Source organism: Leopardus geoffroyi, chromosome D3 (assembly GCF_018350155.1).
Source record: "Leopardus geoffroyi isolate Oge1 chromosome D3, O.geoffroyi_Oge1_pat1.0, whole genome shotgun sequence".
In the NCBI taxonomy this organism is placed as follows: domain Eukaryota; kingdom Metazoa; phylum Chordata; class Mammalia; order Carnivora; family Felidae; genus Leopardus; species Leopardus geoffroyi.
This window is the reverse complement of record NC_059339.1, coordinates 364122-382613: the sequence shown is the minus strand read 5'-3', so window position 1 is coordinate 382613 and position 18492 is coordinate 364122. Positions and strand designations below refer to the sequence as shown.

Genomic DNA, 18492 nt, shown 5'->3' with positions numbered 1-18492 from the left:
ACAAAGCAGCAATGACAGAAAATCTCACGATCTTGAGTAATTATAACAACACCAAAAAGGCAAATTAAAGTCTCAAAAACCTGGTGAAAGAACAAGTAAATAAGCCGAAAAAAAAAGCAAAGGATATATTAAAAGTAAAGGCAAACAACCAGACAACACTGGCAAGAACTAAAAGACAGAAAGTAACGGACATCTAGAGAACACACTGTTAGAAAACCACAGGCCCAAAGTGGGGGCACTTGTAATACCTAACCTAATACAGACCCAACTTCCTAGAAATGTAATCCTAATAGGTCAGCACCAATAAGATAATCTGTCACATAGCCCTTTTCATCCCCCAAAGGAAGAGGAGGTAATCCACACTAAACATCCTTTGTCCTCAAATGAAGGTGACCTTACCTAAAATAATCTTTTTTGTTTGTTTATGACCTCTTTGTCCTGCCCTTTTTTTTTTTTTAATTTTTTTTCAACATTTATTTATTTTTGGGACAGAGAGAGACAGAGCATGAACGGGGGAGGGGCAGAGAGAGAGGGAGACACAGAATCGGAAACAGGCTCCAGGCTCTGAGCCATCAGCCCAGAGCCTGACGCGGGGCTCGAACTCACAGACCACGAGATCGTGACCTGGCTGAAGTCAGACGCTTAACCGACTGTGCCACCCAGGCGCCCCTGTCCTGCCCTTTAAAACCTTTTCCTTTCGGTAGCCATTTGAAGCTCCCTCTACCTGTTAGATGGAATGTTGCCTGATTCATGAATTGATTAATAAAGCCATTAGATCTTTAAATTTTAGTTGGTTTGATTTTTCTTTAACAACACTATCTAAAGACTGTTAAGCATGCTAATCTTTATGTGCACATGGCACACTGTCCCAGATAAGTTCTATATTGGACCACAAAGTTAGTCTCAATAGATTTACAAGGATTGAAATGAAAACAATTAAGACAAAACTCAACATACCAAAAAAGTCTCAACTGATAGAAATACAAGTCCTGAACTTTTTTCTTTATTCCACTTACCTCCAATTTAATCTTCCCTTTCTATCTGAGTCCAGAGCTACTCAGTTATAGACTCATAAAACTGCCAAGCAGATTATATTTTTAGCAAGTCTCAAAAATATATTCTCTGCCTAGTTCTCTGATTGATGTAAATTTTTACCACCACGTAAAACCTTTCTTAGGCTGGCCTCCAATCCTCCAATCTGGATTGCCATTTTATGTCATGTAAGTAAATGTAAATGCACAGGCTCTAATCCTACAGTCTTCCTTGATCTTTCCATAGGGACTTTAGTCTCTTGCTAATCCAGGTCTCCTTATTCATAATTATGTGCCTACATTTTTGTCTTTACTTCCCTATTTCATTCAAATATTTGTTGAATAGAAAGCTTTTCTTAAAAAAAAAAAAAAAAGATTTTCAGGCAGAAAGGCCTTTTAAAATTATGCTGTTCAGGGACACCTAGGTGGCTCAGTCGGTTAGGCTATGGACTCTGGATTTCAGCTCAGGTCATGAGCTCAGTTTGTGAGTTTGAGCCTTGCATCGGACTCGGGATTCTCTCTCCCCCTCTCTCTGCCTTTCCCATGCTCTCTTTCTCAAAATAAGTAAAATAAACTTAAAAATATGCTATTCATAGTTTTGGGGGGTTTAAAAAAATTTTTTTTAGTGATCTCTATACCCAACGTGGGGGTCGCACTCACAACCCCGAGATCAAGAGTCGCCTGCTCCACCAGGAGCCAGCCAGGAGCCCCATTATAGTTTTACTGTATTGTTATGAGATAATTGTTTGATCTTGGACCAGGAATCTATTCGTGTCTATTCTTGGTGCCCTTCTATTTATTTCTTTTCACCTACTGTAGTTTCTCTTGTATGGAGTTACTGTGTTATTCAGTGCGCTGCTATTCAAGACTTGTTTTATAACGCTGGGAACGGCAGCTGGTGGCCTTACAAAGTGTCCTTCTCTGCTACGCGTTGGGATCTGAACCCTGTCTTGTTTGACAGCAGACCTCAGCCAGTCGGTCCCTGCACTGAGGCCGGAACGCAGAGGGGACCGACACTAACCCACCAGGCTTGGTCCGCTCTGCACAGCCACCTTCTGCTGGAGGCCGGGCCAGTGAACAGGGACCCTCCGCAGAGGATTCTGGGAGATGTAGTTTTCTTCGGGGCCGTTCCTTCAGGTGCATCGACGCATGACGTACTTCCGCTGCGCCGCACCCGCGGCTGTAGTCGGGTACTCTCCTGCAGGGCTGTTTCCGGCTCGGTGTTGGTGGACCGGAGCGGGCCCGGGAGTTGCGAGTTCCCGGGGCCCTGGACCCGCGAAAGCACAGACTTAGCCCTGCCCGGCACGTCCTGTGCAGACCGGGAGCTTGGCCAGCTAAGCCCTACGGTCGGTCTGGGGCGTGGTCGGAGCCAGGCCGGCCTCGGGGGTTCCCGTGTCAGGGCCGCGTCACCGTACAAACTCCTCTCCGACTTCTTCTGCCCGGGGCCCGAGGCCTCGGACGGGTAGGTGACGGGTGCCCGCGGACCCACCCTCTGTGGGGCGGGAGGTCCGTCCTGGGTGGGCGCGGGTGAGACCAGCAGGGAGACCCTCACGGTTCGGTTCTCTGCTCCGCAGTCTGCACGAAACAGCACGGGATGGCCGCCGGGTTCCGGACAGCTTCGTGTTGGGTAAGTAGGGACTTTCTCGTTTTTAAAAAGATGACTCGGCACTGAGGATGGGCATGTTCATCTTATGGCCACAACCGGGGCCCGAGCTCGCGTGTTCCCGCGCTTCACCCCTCCCCGCCCCCTTCTCCCCGTGTCTCTGGTGTCTAGAAACGTTCCCTGTTTTCTGGCATTTTGTGTCCGGTGGTCCTCTCCTTTGAAAGTTATGCTTTATTGCCAGCCGCAGACCCTGAACTTTGGGGGAAATGAGGGTCCTTGTTAAGGGAGCAGGAGGGAGCAGTTTTGGAGCTGGGGAGGGCCAGTGGATCTGGCTGGTGACTAGCCAAGTGATTGATGGAGGGAGCGAGAGGGGACTTGACAGTGATTGCTGAACTTCTGACCTCTTGACAGGGTGGTGATGCTTCCAGTCTTGGGAACGTCATAAGCGACATCCAGGAAAAGAGTGTAGCTTTGTAGGTGTTGAACATGTGGTGCCTACAGTTGAATCTGTAGCTCGAGTGGGAGTTCTCAATTGGAAATGTCCGGATTAAAGGTCCCTATGTTAGTTGGAGCTCAGGATATGATGTCACAGAGCCCTTCAAAGGGCCAAATGGAGGGTTTGTGGCAAAGACCAGGAAGGACTGTAGTGCAGAAGGGCCAGGGAGCAAGAGAGGTGGAAGTTTGGGAGAGTGGCTGTTTCCCTGTGAATTTGAGAAAAGAGAGCTTCATAAAAGCCGTGAAATGAAAGACTTCAGAGCAGTATTTCATGAGACAAATGGTATCTTTTGGACTTGGATATTTATAAATCCTAAGCAGTTTTTCCCTACCAGAGAGAACGTTGGAATGGTCACTTCCTGAGAGGTAGTGGGAGTGTTGTAAAGTGGATCACATAAGATCGTGGACAGTGGAGCGTAAGGAAAATTACTGACAGCAGAGACCTTTCTTAGGTGGTGTGACACTTCGTGTGTGACAAGAGTTTGGGTGCCAGTAAGAAGGGAGTTCACTGAGGTGGCCTGAGTGATACACTTGACCTTAAAAGTAAGGATATTTTACTTTATTTATTATTATTATTTTTTTAAGTACTCTCTACACCCAATGTAGGGCTCAAACTCACAACCCTTAGATCTAGACTAAGCCAGCCAGGTGCCCCAGGATCCCCAGGATATTTTTATCCTTTTTTTTTTTTTTTTAATTTTTTTTTTTCCAACATTTATTTATTTTTGGGACAGAGAGAGACAGAGCATGAACGGGGGAGGGGCAGAGAGAGGGAGACACAGAATCGGAAACAGGCTCCAGGCTCTGAGCCATCAGCCCAGAGCCCGACGCGGGGCTCGAACTCACGGACCGCGAGATCGTGACCTGGCTGAAGTCGGACGCTCAACCGACTGCGCCACCCAGGCGCCCCCATATTAAACAATTTTTGATTGCATCCTTTTAGAAAATGGGATTGTAAGACACAGCCAACCCCCCTTTGGCTTCCTCTTCTGTCAAGAGGTAGTCAGTAGCGGGTGCCCGATCTCAGGGTCGAGTCAGGCCCCATAGTGGTGTGGAGCCTACCTAAAATAAAATTTAAAAAGCTTTATAAAAGGTAGTCAGATTGGGGGCTTCCCATCCAGACATGGCCTTGCCTTGCCTGGCCTTGCCTGGCCTTGCCTTGCCTTGCCTTGCCTTGCCTTGCCTTGCCTTGCCTTGCCTTGCCTTTCCTTTCCTTTCCTTTCCTTTCCTTTCCTTTCCTTTCCTTTCCTTTTTTTTTTTTTTTTTTTTTTAATTTTTTTTTTTCAACGTTTATTTATTTTTGGGACAGAGAGAGACAGAGCATGAACGGGGAGGGGCAGAGAGAGAGGGAGACACAGAATAGGAAACAGGCTCCAGGCTCTGAGCCATCAGCCCAGAGCCTGACGCGGGGCTCGAACTCACGGACCGCGAGATCGTGACCTGGCTGAAGTCGGACGCTTAACCGACTGCGCCACCCAGGCGCCCCACCTTTTTTTTTTTTAAATGCTTTTTTTATTTTTGAGAGAGAGAGAGAGCGCGCATGAGTAGGGGAGGTGCAGAGAGGGAGACAGAGGATCCAAAGACAGCAGTGAGCCCGAATTGGGGCTCGCTCGAACTCCTGAAGCATGAGATCATGACCTGAGCCGAAGTTGGACACTCAACTGACTGAGCCACCCAGGTGCCCCCAGACCTTTTCTACTGGAAACGTGGTTTTATGTTTTTCTTCTCTTCTGTAAATGGTGCAGTTTGCCATTTCCCCTACATTTGTTTTAGAATTCTTTATGGCAATACATATAGATTGTTGTGTTTCTTTATTCTTTTGAGAGACAAGTATGTTTAAATTTTTAAAAATAGTTGATTAAAATTATGATTTTTATGGGTGATGGGGTGGAATGTCAGGTGTGCTTAATTCAACATTTGAAAAGTTTTGTTTCTATATGAATTGCATCACACTGTGTATAATTATATTCCAATTTGAAAAAACGTCACTATGGAATGGACGTACCATATTCTCATTTAGCTATTCTCTTATTGATGGAAATTTAGGTTGTTGAGCGTGTTGCTCTTACAGACTTTGAAACAGTGAACAACTCTGCACATGTATGGATGTTCCTATCATTAATTTTTGGTGACAGATATGGTACTTCTACATTCTCTTAAAACACAGTGCAGTCACAGGGCGCCTGGGTGGCTCAGTCGGTTGAGTGTCCGACTTCGGCTCAGGTCATGATCTCACAGCCCATGGGTTGGAGCCCTGCATCAGGCTCTGTGCTGACAGCTCAGAGCCTGGACCCTGCTTCAGATTCTGTGTCTCCTGCTCTCTCTGCATTCTCGCACGCGCTCTTTCCCTCTCTCTCAAAAATAAGTAAACTTATTTTTAATAATTAAAAAAAAATGCACAATTCAGTTTCTTATAATCATCTTCCCATCCTAATCCCCTTTCTCTCCTTAGAGGTAATCAATTTGGTGTATATTCTTCTAGATCTTTGTACATACCTTTGTGTATAGCTGTTTATATCCTTAAAACATTTGGTTTATTTGTGTGGGTTATTATTTAAATGGGTTTCACTCTATATAACATTATTTCTGTTTTTTTCCATTAAAAAATATATTTATAGTTGTGTCTGTAATGGTTTTATACATATTTATCCCTATGTGACTTCTGACTTTTTTTTTCTTTAATTGAGTTCTAACTTAATGATAGTAAAATGCATAAATCTTAAATAGACTATTTATATTCTTTTAGGTTTCTGGACCCAATTCCAACGAGAGGGGTGGGGGTGCAGTTCCCCTACATACAACAGCAAGCAACTCTTGGACACCAGCAGGTTGTCTGAGAATTCAACTTAATTCCAGCACTGTCTGCCCAGAGATGGCGCTGGATTTCACAAGCTGAGGGCTCAGTCCCACCAGACTGCCCTTCTTCCCCCAAGCTCAGCCACAGGTTTCAAGGCCCAGGCTGTTGTTACCAGGGTTACAGATGGGAAGTTTCAAAGACTTGCTCCTTAGGTTCAGTTAATTTGCTGGAATAGCTCACAGAACTCAGGGAAACACTTAATTTACATTCACCCGTCTATTAAAGGATATGGTAAAGAACACCAAGTCAACAGCCAGAGTTAGAAGCGCACATGGGGAAGGGGCTTGGAGCCTCCGCGCCCTCCCAGGTGTGCCAGTCTCCCCTCTCCACGTCTTCAATCTGAAGCTCTCCGAATCCAGGCCTTTTGGTTTTTAGGGAGGCTTTGCTGCATCGGTGTGATTGATTAAATCATTGACTGCTGGTGATTGATTCAACCTCTAGCCCTTCTCCCCTCCTTGGAGACTGGGCAGAAGTGGGGGGGCACTCTTCCATCAACCAGCTGCCCATCTGTAGATTACCTAAGGGTTTCCTAAAGTTGCCGCATTAGCATAACAAAAGATACCTTAATCACACTTATCAGGGAATTTCCAAGGGTTTTAGGAGCTGTGAGCCAGGAATCCTTGGATGAAGACCAAATACACGTGAGAAATATGTTTTGAACATTTGAATGACCAGATATTTTTACAAATCACAAGACTGAAGCATACACTGAAGACAAATCAAAATCAAAATAAAGATTTCCGACCCCCTAGCAGGTTCCGTTGTGTTTCCTATCACCACTGCCCCCTCCCCCCCCACCAGGGGCCACTTCTTTTTTTTCTGTTGCACCGTAAATCTTGCCTTTTTTTTTTTTTAAACTTAATGTAATTGGAATTCTAAGTAAAGTGTCTGGGGTTATGTGTCAGAGTAAAATTCCTTTCTACCTTTAGCTGAATTCTGAATTTTAAGTGTTGAATTCTACCACATTACTTTGTTTCATCTATTAAAATGATTGGTTGGCTGTTCTCCATGAATATACTAGTGTGACTTCACGGATAGATTTTTGTGGGTTTTTTGTTAATTTTGGATTGTCCCTTAATTTTTTGGATAAATTTCCTCGTCCTAGTGCTATGTGTGTGTGTACAGGCCTTGTTACTTCACTAGTATTTTTATCCAGATATTTTGATCAGAGTTAATAATAAATGAGTTAACACTACAGTCTGTGCTGTACTTGCCTGGTTTTGTCTGTGGGGTTTTGTGTAAGTTTGTGTGATATACTGTGTGGCATCCCATGGTTTCCTGGCTCAATATCAGTTAGACATTTTGGGAATTTTATGTTCTTTCCATGTTGGTAGAACTTACTTAAATGTAGTGTGGGTCCATTGCCTTTCTGGAGAGGGTATACCTTTGTGGGGTTTTTTGGGGTTTTTTTTTGTTTGTTTGTTTTATTTTTTTAGTGTGTTTTATTTTTTATTTTTTGAGAGAGACAGAATGCAAGCAGGGGAAGAACAGAGAGAGAGGGAGACACAGAATCCGAAGCAGGCTTTAGGCTCTGAGCTGTCAGCACAGACCCCAATGCAGGGCTTGAACCCACAAACCATGAGATCATGACCTGGGCTGAAGCCAGACACTTAACCAACTGAGCCACCCAGGTGCCCCAAGAGGATATGCCTTTGATTGCTACTTATTTATTTGGTTTTTTATTTATTTTAATTTTTTTTTTTTTAAAGATTTTAATGTAACCTCTGTACCCAACATGGGGCTCGAACTCCTAACCCTCAGATCAAGAGTCGCATGCTCTTCTGACTGAGCCAGCCAGCGTGCCACTACTTATTTTGTGACCATTGATTAGTCAAGCTTGCTTTTTAAATTATTTCTGGGCCAATTTTGGTTACTTTTACTTTTTTAAAACAATTACTTAAATCCATGTTAGTTTACAGATTACTTTTACTTTCTTAGCGGATTTTTGTTTCTTAAGTTTTCAAATTTATTGGAACAAATTTGTAAACATAGTTAGGTCTGCCACCATGTTTGCTTTAGAAACGTGAATTCAACACAGTTGGTACCATAGGGAACAGCGTGAACTTTCTGTCTGACTTCAGACAGGCCTCTTTCCACTATTTTATGATCAGCTGCAGCCCCTCTGACATCCAAACACCAGGTCTTGCAAAGTGAAGTGCTATACTGTCATTTTATATATTTCTTAAATAAAAGAAATATTTTTATATATTTCATAAATGTAATTTTACATATTTTATATATTTCATAAAACTTCTGTTTTTGGTAGGTTCCTGGTGTTCGTTTTTATGTGTTGCTGACAAAGGTGTTGTGCCCCAACCCCATTCTCCCCATAAGCCCTGTGAGTTTGCTGTGTGACTTTGCATAGTGATGATTTTTTGCAGCGTACCTGTCACATTATGGTAGAATTGCCTCTGTATAATAATCTCATGAATTTAACAATCTCAGAGTTACGGACTCTGTCCTGGTCATAATCGTTTTCTTTTTTTTAATTCCTGCGTTTCTTGACCAGGCTTGGCCAATAAAAGCTTTTTAAAATAGTTTCTTTGTATTTTATTTTTATTCTCATCAAGCTCAAAATATAGTAAAAAGCTTAAAATAAGCCTCCACTCTCTGCTCTGCACCTTTTTTCTTCCATCCTGTGTCCACACTCAGCCATTTTGGTCCCTGTTCACTCTTGTGGCCCTGCCGTAGCTTTTACACAGTCACTTTGGTGTGCGTTGCTTTGGTTTCTCCTCCGTCATAAAGTTGCTGGCTTGATGAGTGGCCTGGGCTTGATCTGGATGCAGGAAGTCACGGCCTCATTTTTCTCCATCACAACCTCAGATATGCCTGTCATCTCTCCCTGTCCGTGGCTCCGGCGGTTGTGTCGGCGAGCGTTCATGATTCTCTGGTCACTTTCAGACATTGGAGAGTCCAGTCTATGCTCTATTCCCGCCTCCTCTTCTCGCCCGACTTAGGCTGTGGAGGAGAGATGGGAGGGCTCATCTCTTTACTCCCACTTCCTGTGGAGGCTCCTCCTGGGTTGGGAAGATCAGTGCTGAGACCAGAGAAGCTCCTGTTGTCATGTGGTCGGTGCCCAGCACCAACGCGGTTGCTTGGAGCCTGAGACGGGCCCCGCCCTGTATTTCCATGTTGTGAAGCGATTCTCTCTCACTCACCTCTGCAAGTTCCCCCAGAATTCACGGTCTCTTCCCACTGCAGGGTCTTCCTGCAGGCAGCGCTGTTGGGTTGGGATCCTGTCAAGGGGGATCAAGTTCAGGAATCTTTAGGTGTCACTTCTCCACTGCCTTTGCAGAGTGCTCCAGAATCCTCGTCTTTAGGAATTCCCAGAGTGCAATGTACCAGATTCCTGGTTTACCGAAATCCCTGAACACAGACCAGTTCCTTCTGACTGGGCTCAGTGGACATCCACACTGCCTCTTCCTTCCCGCCCTTCCCCCGGTGGCCTGCTCCAGGGAATTGTGTCCGGCTGCTTCTCCAGCCTCTCGTTCCCCTCATTTCTTCTCCCTCAGGCATCCTCGCCTTGTTAAAGGGCCGCGTCCTTGCCGTCCTCCTCAGCACCCGTCTCTGTTGGCCATGTCATACCCGCCAGGATGTCATCTGGCTCTGTTCTCACTTGATGCCCAGAACCCAGCCACTGCTTATTACTCCAGTGCTCTCACTCTGGCACCAGCTACCTTCATCGCTCCCAGATCCAGGGCCCTCCCTCCTCCGTGGCAGGGAGAATGCTGTCAGGTGTGGGTCAGATCACTCTGCTCTTGTCTGAGGCCTTCCGACGGCCCCTCCTCTCTTGGAATGGAACCCCAAGACCCTACCGTTCCCTTTGAGCCATGCAGGACTGTGTCTCAGTTTTCATGTAGCCTGGAGGGCTCTTCCTGCAGAAATCTTGACGTTCCTTCCTACATCGCTTGGGTTTCTGCCAAATGTTGCCTCACCGGAGGGCTCCCTGATCACTCCATCTTCCTATGCCTGCTTCCTGAACTCTGTCCCCTTACCCTGCTTGAGTCTTGGCAGAGCGCTGTCCCCACCTGCTTGGTGGGTAGTTACAGGTTTACTGTCACCTCCCACTGAAGGAACAGAAACCCAATGTGCATTGCTGAGCCCCCAGCACCTGGGACAATCCTGGCACTGTCGGTGACTCATAAATGCTTGTTGAACGACCAGTACTTTTTTGGTCCCATGAAAGGATTTATTACGAGCCTACTGGGTAGTTCGCGCTTACGGCTCACACAGAACTGCCAGCCCACACCCACCCACAGTGGCTCTCCATCGTCTTCAGCTCTGCAATACGAGCTCCAGGCCCAGAGTCTGCTGGAGGGAACCCTGCTTGGCCTCAGTAATGGATCCCTTCTTTTTTTAATCAAAAAAATTTTTAATTTTTTTTTTTTTTTTTTGAGACAGAGCACGAATGGGGGAGGGGCGGAGAGAGAGGGAGACCAAATCTGAAGCAGGATCCAGGCTCTGGGCGGTCAGCAGAGAGTGCGACATGGGGCTCGAACTCACAAACTGTGAAATCACGACCTGAGCCGCTGAAGTTGGATGCTTAACCAATGGAGCCACCCACGTGCTGCTGGGCCCCTTGTTTTTTAATTTATTTATGTATGTATTTATGTATTTATTTATTTAATTTTTTTATGGTGCCAGGCTCTCACTCCCTCTGAGACTCAAGATGGGTTGAGTAGCTGTGAAGATGACAGCTACTTTGGAGGGTAGCCCTTCCCACGTGTTTAGAATTGTTCTCTCCATTCCTGGGCCAAATGTATCCTGGATAATTTTTTTTTATCAAAGATTTGAAACACCTGTTTCATATGCATGTATAGATGTTTATCTCCCTCTACAAGACTGAAAGCTTCTTGAAGGCGGAAGCTGGTTGTGTTCATCCTGATATTTTCAGGATCAAAAACAGTATTTTGAACATGGAAGCTCAAAAATTGTTTTGTTTTGGTTTGGTTTTATTCTAAAAGCCTGTGCTGAACTGGGCACAGGAGGCGGTCAGTCTATGGAGGAACATTTCTCCTTTCCCAGCTCCTGTACATCTGTCCACATCACCTAATACAGTGGCATCCGATTGAATGGGATGTATATTATTACAGGGGTTGTTGTCATTCAAGGATATATCTATGGAGTTCACCTGGGATGAGTGGCAGTTACTGGATTCTGCGCAGAAGTACCTGTACAGGGATGTGATACTGGAGAACTATAGCCACCTGGTGTCTGTGGGTAAGTGCACCTTCTTTGTTGAACTCCGATCACGAATTATAAATTGCCGTCCTTTTGTCTTTTCTTTATCCACCCTGAGGTCTCTAAAGTACTTAATGGTTATGGACTTGAACTTTGGAGGTCAAAGGCTCCTAGTCCCTATTTGGCCCTCATCTCCTAATTGTAATCTTCCCCCCAAGTGCAAGTGAGCAGTTTCACTTTGTAGTTCCAGACCCCTGAATTCCTAGCGGCTCGGCCCACATCCTCTGTGATTTTCCATCAACAGGGTATCATGGTACCAAACCTGATTTAATCTTCAAGTTGGAGCAAGGAGAGGAGCCATGGATAATAAATGCCAAAGTTTCCCGTCAGAGCTGTCCAGGTGGGTGAGTGGGAACCAGGAAGATGTGGGTGGGCGTGTGAAGCACAGCTTGCACTTGGGCCGTGTTGTGCAAAAACTTTCCTTTGAAGCCCTTGAACCATGGGGGGCACTCGGGATGGGCCCACAAGCTAGCTCCTAGGAAAGGAAGGGACCATCGCTCTGTCCACGCGTGGGTTTTTGTCTCTTAGCTCTGAGGGGCAGGCACGCCCTTCCTATCTGCACTCTGCTCAGATGCTTTCTGGGTTAGTTTCCTTCCCCCCATGGTCCAGGGCCGCCTCAGCCATCCCAGCCTCTGAGCAGTCCTCTCTCCTCTCCTTTTGTGTGACTTCGTGCCCTCTGCTCTCCTTATGTGTACTTCCTCTCTTCCTTCCACAGATAAAGCCCTCAGTCTTTTCGTCCTTTGCTCAGCATCCTTGTGTTGCGTTATTTCAGTGCTTCCTTTTCTCAAACTGGTCACCTTGATTACAACTGTCGCTTTCTTGGGCGCTTTTCTTAAAAGGATTCCAAAACCTACCACGGACTCACCTGTGTCATTAAGTGATTTTGTCACCTTACATGTCCTGGCTCCTTACTCTTCCCTTCGGAGTCATACAGAGTTTCCCAAATTTACCTGTTCTTTCCTGCCGATATTGTAACGACTGAAAGTCTCTTGCACTCTGAGGGTTTAAGCTTTCTTTCCCCCGTGTTGTAGCATCCTGTGGACATCCTTGTCCTCTTTCTTCCGCCCTCTCTTCCTGGCTGTAAATGCTCATAAGAGAGCCGGGCTTCCTCACTCATTCTCAGCAGCAGAACTGGGAAGGAACGCTTCCTCTGTGCCTTCCTCTCTTTGATTACTGCTGCTGTTGCGCTTGAGCTACCACGACCCGGCTCTGCAGGCTCTCCTTGGGTGCCCCGTCTCCCTTCTCCTTTGCTAATATCAGTTCTGCTTCTGTTTTTGCTAGTAGTTTAACCTTTGGTGGTGTCTCCATAGCTCCTATGTCCTCAGTTGTCACCCAGACAGGATCAGTATTTTCCCAGGTGTGGACAGCTCAGATTCTTAGCCATATTTGAGAACTCTAGTCTTTTCTTTAGCTGTTCCTGCTGTAGTTATTTTCATAAACGTCCCTGTCACTAGTTTGAGGAAATACACAAGTATCTTACATCCCAGATTCAACCTGAGTAAACATGAAAGAATTTATAGTTTCAAGTGACACTTGTCTGGCACAGGATGGCAGCTCCACAGTGGCTCAGTGCAGAAGCTCGGTGATGTCAGGGACCAAGGTGCCACGTGTGTCCCTTTTCTCACCCTCAGATGTTACACTTTTCTTCTGCCCAGGTGGTACCTTCATGCCAGGCATCACATGAAGACACAGTCACTGGATAAGCCCTGGTTTTTTCCAGAAAATCCCTTTCATCAGTCCCCAGAATTTTTCTCAAAGCCTGCCAGCATGTTTTCTTACAGTTGACATGCCAGTGTCTGAACTAGCCGGGGGGCGGGGGCGGGGGGGGCGGAGCTTGGTGGAGCACCACGGGGACCCTGCCCTCCCCGGTCAGGGCTGGTGCTCGGGAGGAGGGCAGTACCGTTGGGAGTGTAGTGAACAGTGTGTGCTAGGGTCCTGCCTCTGGGTTTTCATCACACTGCCCTTCTTGCCACCTGGACGCCTTTAAATGCGCGAATGTGAACATGAAACACGGTCATCGCTTCTCCGGGGAGCCGTACGTGTTCTTGTTCTGGACCGGAGTCCAGTCCCAAGTCCAGAATTTCTTGAGATGTGTGTGGTATCAGCAGACAGGTGTGGCTGTGGCCTCACGATCTGAAGTGATGGGGTGAAAAGATCGACGGTCTGTTCCAGACACATGCAGTAGTGGGGAAGGAACTGGAAGCTATGGTGAAAGCTTCTCTTTCCAGAGGGGTGGATGAGGGATGGCAGTCATCACTGGTCTGTCACACACTCTCCTCCTTGGGAAAAAGTTCAAGGAAGACTTCTTGCCCTGGCATTGGTGTAATTTCCCTGTTCAGTCTTCTCTTTTTGTCCTGTGCAGCCCCTGGTGAGATAAGGCTTGGGGAGAATGGCCCGTGTCTGTTGGTGCAGATTTGGGGGTATTTAGGGCTAAAAAATCATAGGCTGTTATCAGATCAGGCTCAGGTTCCCTTCAAAACTTCGCAAGTTTCCAGTTAGTTTTTTTTTTTTTTCCCCTGACTAATTCTGTTAAGCCAGTAACAACAACCAAAAATTGTCCAGACATGTCTTCAAGCCTGAGAAGTCCTCTCTTCTAGCCATTGGTCTTGGTATTATCACCCCATCCCCGCATTCTTGAGTTTAGTGGGCCCGCTTTGAGGTACAAACCATACTCCAAATTGTTTCCACGTGAACAGGGAGAGAGGGTGTAGCAGGAGGTCCTCAGGAAGCAGGAGAGCTCCTGATGATTCCACGGTCTGAAGCTGTCGTGGATGAGGAGGCTGTACCCCGATGAGTGCTCGGCCCACACCTGCCACTTCTTTCCAGGCGCCCTGTGTGGACGTCACACTCACCATGGCGTGATTGGGCCTCATCGCTGTGCGGCCTTCAGTGTCATCCACTCCAGGGCTGTTTTGGTACCCCTGCCCTGGAGCGGATGGACAGGGGGTCCTGTCCATCACAGCATGGAGATCAGCCCCCTCTTCACTGAGCACTGAGCTGTGGTCTGTGTGCCTGCTTACTGTCTTCATTTGGATATTTGACTGGGATCTCAAGTGTAGTAAGATTCAAAACAAAGTCCTTCGTTTTTCCTCCAAACATGGGTCTCTCAGTGTTTTCCCTCTGCAAGGGCAGCACCCTGTTTCTCAAGCCTACAATCTGGAGTTAGTAAAGCGTCCCCTTCTCAGCTTCTCCTTCATCTAGTCCTTTGGTAAGTTTTCTTGGTTCTGTCTCTGTGTATGTTCCACATTTGCTCAGCTCCAGAGTTCAGTCTGAGCCACTATCAACGTCTTCCTGCCTTACTACAGCGGCTTTCTCGTTGGTCTGTCAGCCCTTCTCTTCATTTTTTACTTAACAGCCAAACATCTTTTAAAAGCATGACATGAAAGGGGGGCCTGGGTAGCTCAGTCAGCTAAGTGTCCAACTGGTAATTTCAGCTCAGGTCATGATCTCAGGGTCATGAGATTGAGGCCTGTGTCGTGTGGAGGATTCTCTCTCCCTCTCTCCCCGCTATCCTCTCCCCTCTGCCCTTCCCCCACTCTCACACATGCTCTCTCCCCCAAAAAACGTTTCAAAAAATGTTTTCTGGAAAAAAAAAAAAAAGAACAGGGGCGAGTTGGTTAAGCATCCAACTCTTGATTTCGGCTCAGGTCGTGATCTCACGGTTTGTGGGTTCGAGCCCCACATCGGGCTCTGTGCTGACAGCTCAGAGCCTTCTTTGGATTTGTGTCTCCCTCTTTCTCTGTCCCTCCCCCACACGCACACTCTCTCTCTGTCTCTCATAGATACATATACTTAAAAGCAGAACACGAATCAAGATGTCCTCTAATTAAAACCCCTTGGTAAGATGAAAACTTTTTGTCATGGCCTTGCCTGTTTGGTTCCTGCCTCACTCTATTCATTCAGTGGGCTTTAACTATCCTGACCTTTTTCTATTTCTTTTTTTTTTTTTTTTTTTTTTTTAATTTTTATTTAAAGTAAGCACATGCAACATGGGGCTTGAACTCACAACCCTGAGATCAAGAGTCTCATGCTCTACTGACTGAGCCAGCCAGGTGCCCCATTTTTTCTGTTCCTTAACTGTGCCAAGCAGGTTCCCTTCTCAAGAACTTTGTATGTGCTTTTCCTTCGGTTTGAAATGCTCTTGCTTTAATTTTCGTGTGGCTAACTCAATCTTCTATTCTTTTTTAATTTTCACTTTTTTTTAATATTTATTTTTGAAAGAGAGAGTGTGAGTGGGGGAGGGGCAGGAAGAGAGGGGGACAGAGGATCTGAAATGGGCTCTGCGCTGACAGCAGAGAGTCTGACACAGGGCTCCAACTCATGAACTGTGAGATCATGACCTGGGCCCAAGCTGGACACTCAACCACCTAGGAGCCCTGCTAACTCAGTCCTTTAGTGTCTCGTTGTACCTGTCTGAATATTATACCCTGGTTACTCTGTATTGTCTCAGTTCACTTTTTGAGTAATAAGCACCTGTAATAATGACATTTCGATATCACATAAATGACATTGGCTCCTAAGTGCAGGCTAAGCTTTGTAAGCCTCTGTTTTAAAAGCCATTTTGGGGGCACCTGGGTGGCTCAGTCGGTTAAGTGTCTGACCCTTGGTTTTGGCTCAGGTCGTGATCTCGAGGTTCATGAATTTGAGCCCCACGTTGGGCTCTGCACTGACAGTGCAGAGCCTGCTTGGGATTCTTTTCCCTCTCTCTGCCCCTCCCCTGCTCACCTGCTCATGTTCTCTCTCTCTCTCTCTCTCAAAACAAAAAACTTGAAAACCATTTTTAATCACTGCTAGTTTGCCACCCGTATTTCCGTAATGGGCTTGGTTTGACGTCGTTCCTCGTGCTCCCCAGCTCAGAAAGAAGGCATGTACGCTTGGCCAGTATTTCTTTCGAACCAGTGTCTGAGGTCTGTTATCAAAAAAAGACTCATTACGCGGCAGTTTTCAAACTAATTTGATGCCAGCTACATGTGATGATTAAAAATATATATATGTATTTTTTCCTTAGAAGATTGGAAAGAATGGTACCAGAAAAATCCAGATGAGCTTGGAAATGTTGAGAGAACTTATGCTTGTAGTGCATTTGGAAAACTTAATCTGAGCAGATCCCATGTTTCTTCAAGACAGAGAATCCATAAGTATAACACACATGGAAGAAGTTTGACACAAAACTCAGGTTCAACCAGAAACTGTCTGAGAAAAAACCCCGATGAGTTTCATGGATACGAAGAATCGTATTTTCTTAAGCATCAGAGAGCTCACAGTATAGAGAAAAACTGTGTGTGTAACGAATGTGGGAAAGCTTTTCGTTGTAAATCACAGCTGATCGTGCATCTGAGAATTCATACGGGAGAGAGGCCTTACGAATGCACGAAATGTGAAAGGGCGTTCAGTGCGAAGTCAAACCTCAATGCTCACCAGAGAGTCCACACGGGAGAGAAGCCCTACTCCTGCAGCGAGTGCGGGAAAGTTTTCTCTTTCAGGTCACAGCTCATCGTCCATCAGGAAATTCACACGGGAGGGAAACCTTACGGCTGCAGTGATTGTGGGAAAGCCTACAGCTGGAAATCACAGCTCATTTTACACCAGAGAAGCCACACGGGAGTGAAACCTTATGAATGTGGCGAGTGTGGGAAAGCCTTTAGTTTGAAGTCCCCGTTCGTTGTACACCAGAGGACTCACACGGGAGTGAAGCCCCATAAGTGCAGCGAATGTGGGAAAGCCTTTAGGAGCAAGTCCTACCTCCTGGTTCACGTCAGGATGCACACAGGCGAGAAACCTTACCAGTGCGGTGACTGTGGGAAAGCCTTCAATATGAAGACGCAACTTGTCGTTCACCAGGGGGTCCACACAGGAAATAATCCGTATCAGTGCGGTGAGTGCGGGAAAGCCTTCGGCAGGAAGGAGCAGCTCACTGCGCATCTGAGAGCGCATGCAGGGGAGAAGCCCTACGGGTGCAGTGAGTGTGGGAAGGCTTTCAGCAGTAAATCCTACCTCGTTATACACAGGAGAACACACACAGGAGAGAGACCCTATGAATGTAGTTTCTGTGAGAGAGCCTTTTGTGGGAAATCACAGCTAATTATACACCAGAGGACTCACTCCACAGAGAAGCCCTACGAATGCAGCGAATGTGAGAAAGCCTATCCTAGGAAGGCTTCACTTCAGATACACCAGAAGACTCACTCAGGAGAGAAACCTTTTAAATGTAGTGAATGTGGGAAGGCTTTCACCCAGAAGTCGTCCCTCAGTGAACATCAGAGAGTTCATACAGGAGAGAAACCGTGGAAATGCTCCGAATGCGGGAAGTCCTTCTGTTGGAATTCAGGGCTTCGTATACATCGAAAAACTCACAAGTGAGAAATTGAAGTGAAGTAGATGTTAGAAACTCTCTCATAGAAGTTGATCCTCAGGAGACTAAATGATAATAGGGGTGGGATGCATCAAGCGGGAAGTCCTAAAAATACACTCCTGCCGATTGAGTCCGAGAGAGACGGTCATATTTGGAAGAATGGGCAAAAGCTTTGAGAAGTCAGTCCTACAAGTCTCTGTAGACAAGGACTGAAGGAGTGAGGAACAGTGACCTCAGATGCGGTGGTGTCATTATGAAGATAAAATTCAGAGAATTCATATTTAAAACCTTCTAAATTTAATAAATTGGAAAAGCATTGTCCCATAGAAAATGTTGTATGTGGAGAGTCACATTCCAGATTTGAAGCTATGTTTTAGATTGAAGAAAACCTCAATTATAAACGGTAGATTTTTTCATGGTGGAGTATAAAGTTGATTTTTATTTTGATATGTAAATAAAGCGGTGGAGGAAAATGGCAAGGAACGTCTTCTGAGGGTTGAGAGAGATTTAGTGTGACTTTCCTGAGTAACACTGAATAGCATTTTTAAAAATTTTTGGTATTTTATTTTTTAACGTAACTTGTTAGACATATATTTGGTAGCTTGTGGAATAACATCCCCCCGATATTCTCCATATTAAATGCTAAATATCAGTATTGTCTCTTCATTTCTTAGCAATATGACAGAAATAATGTGGGTTTTAATAATGAAAAGATACTGCTCCCTAAATGGGTTGACTCACTCACCAATCTACGTAAGTGGGTCTGGCAGTCATTACGCGGCTGCTGCATAAGAGAACCCATTGGAACGAACGTGGATTATATGTTAGCAGTGCGGTGTCTGTTCACGGGTAAGAGCACAACTAGTTTTCTCTGCAGATGCACCTCTCGTGTGCGTTGTCCAGTTGGCGTCTT

The 18492-nt window shown here is 45.9% G+C and overlaps 1 protein-coding gene across 4 annotated transcripts; it reads left to right on the top strand.

Moving 5' to 3' along the window:
• Positions 1-2427: 2427 nt before the first annotated feature.
• LOC123588428 (zinc finger protein 26) lies at positions 2428-18231 on the top strand. 4 transcript variants are annotated; one of them, XM_045459371.1, is made up of 6 exons: positions 2436-2493; positions 2606-2658; positions 3582-3672; positions 11080-11206; positions 11472-11567; positions 16236-18231. In XM_045459371.1, the coding sequence occupies exons 4-6, from the start codon at positions 11107-11109 to the stop codon at positions 17585-17587; spliced, it is 1548 nt and encodes a 515-aa protein (XP_045315327.1). In that variant the 5' UTR covers positions 2436-2493; positions 2606-2658; positions 3582-3672; positions 11080-11106; the 3' UTR covers positions 17588-18231. The 4 variants fall into 4 exon arrangements, with proteins under 4 accessions (XP_045315326.1, XP_045315325.1, XP_045315324.1 ...); XM_045459370.1 differs by lacking the exon at positions 3582-3672 and having other exon boundaries at positions 2428-2493; positions 11098-11206; XM_045459369.1 differs by lacking the exon at positions 3582-3672 and having other exon boundaries at positions 2428-2493; positions 16239-18231.
• The last annotated feature ends 261 nt before the right edge of the window (positions 18232-18492 follow it).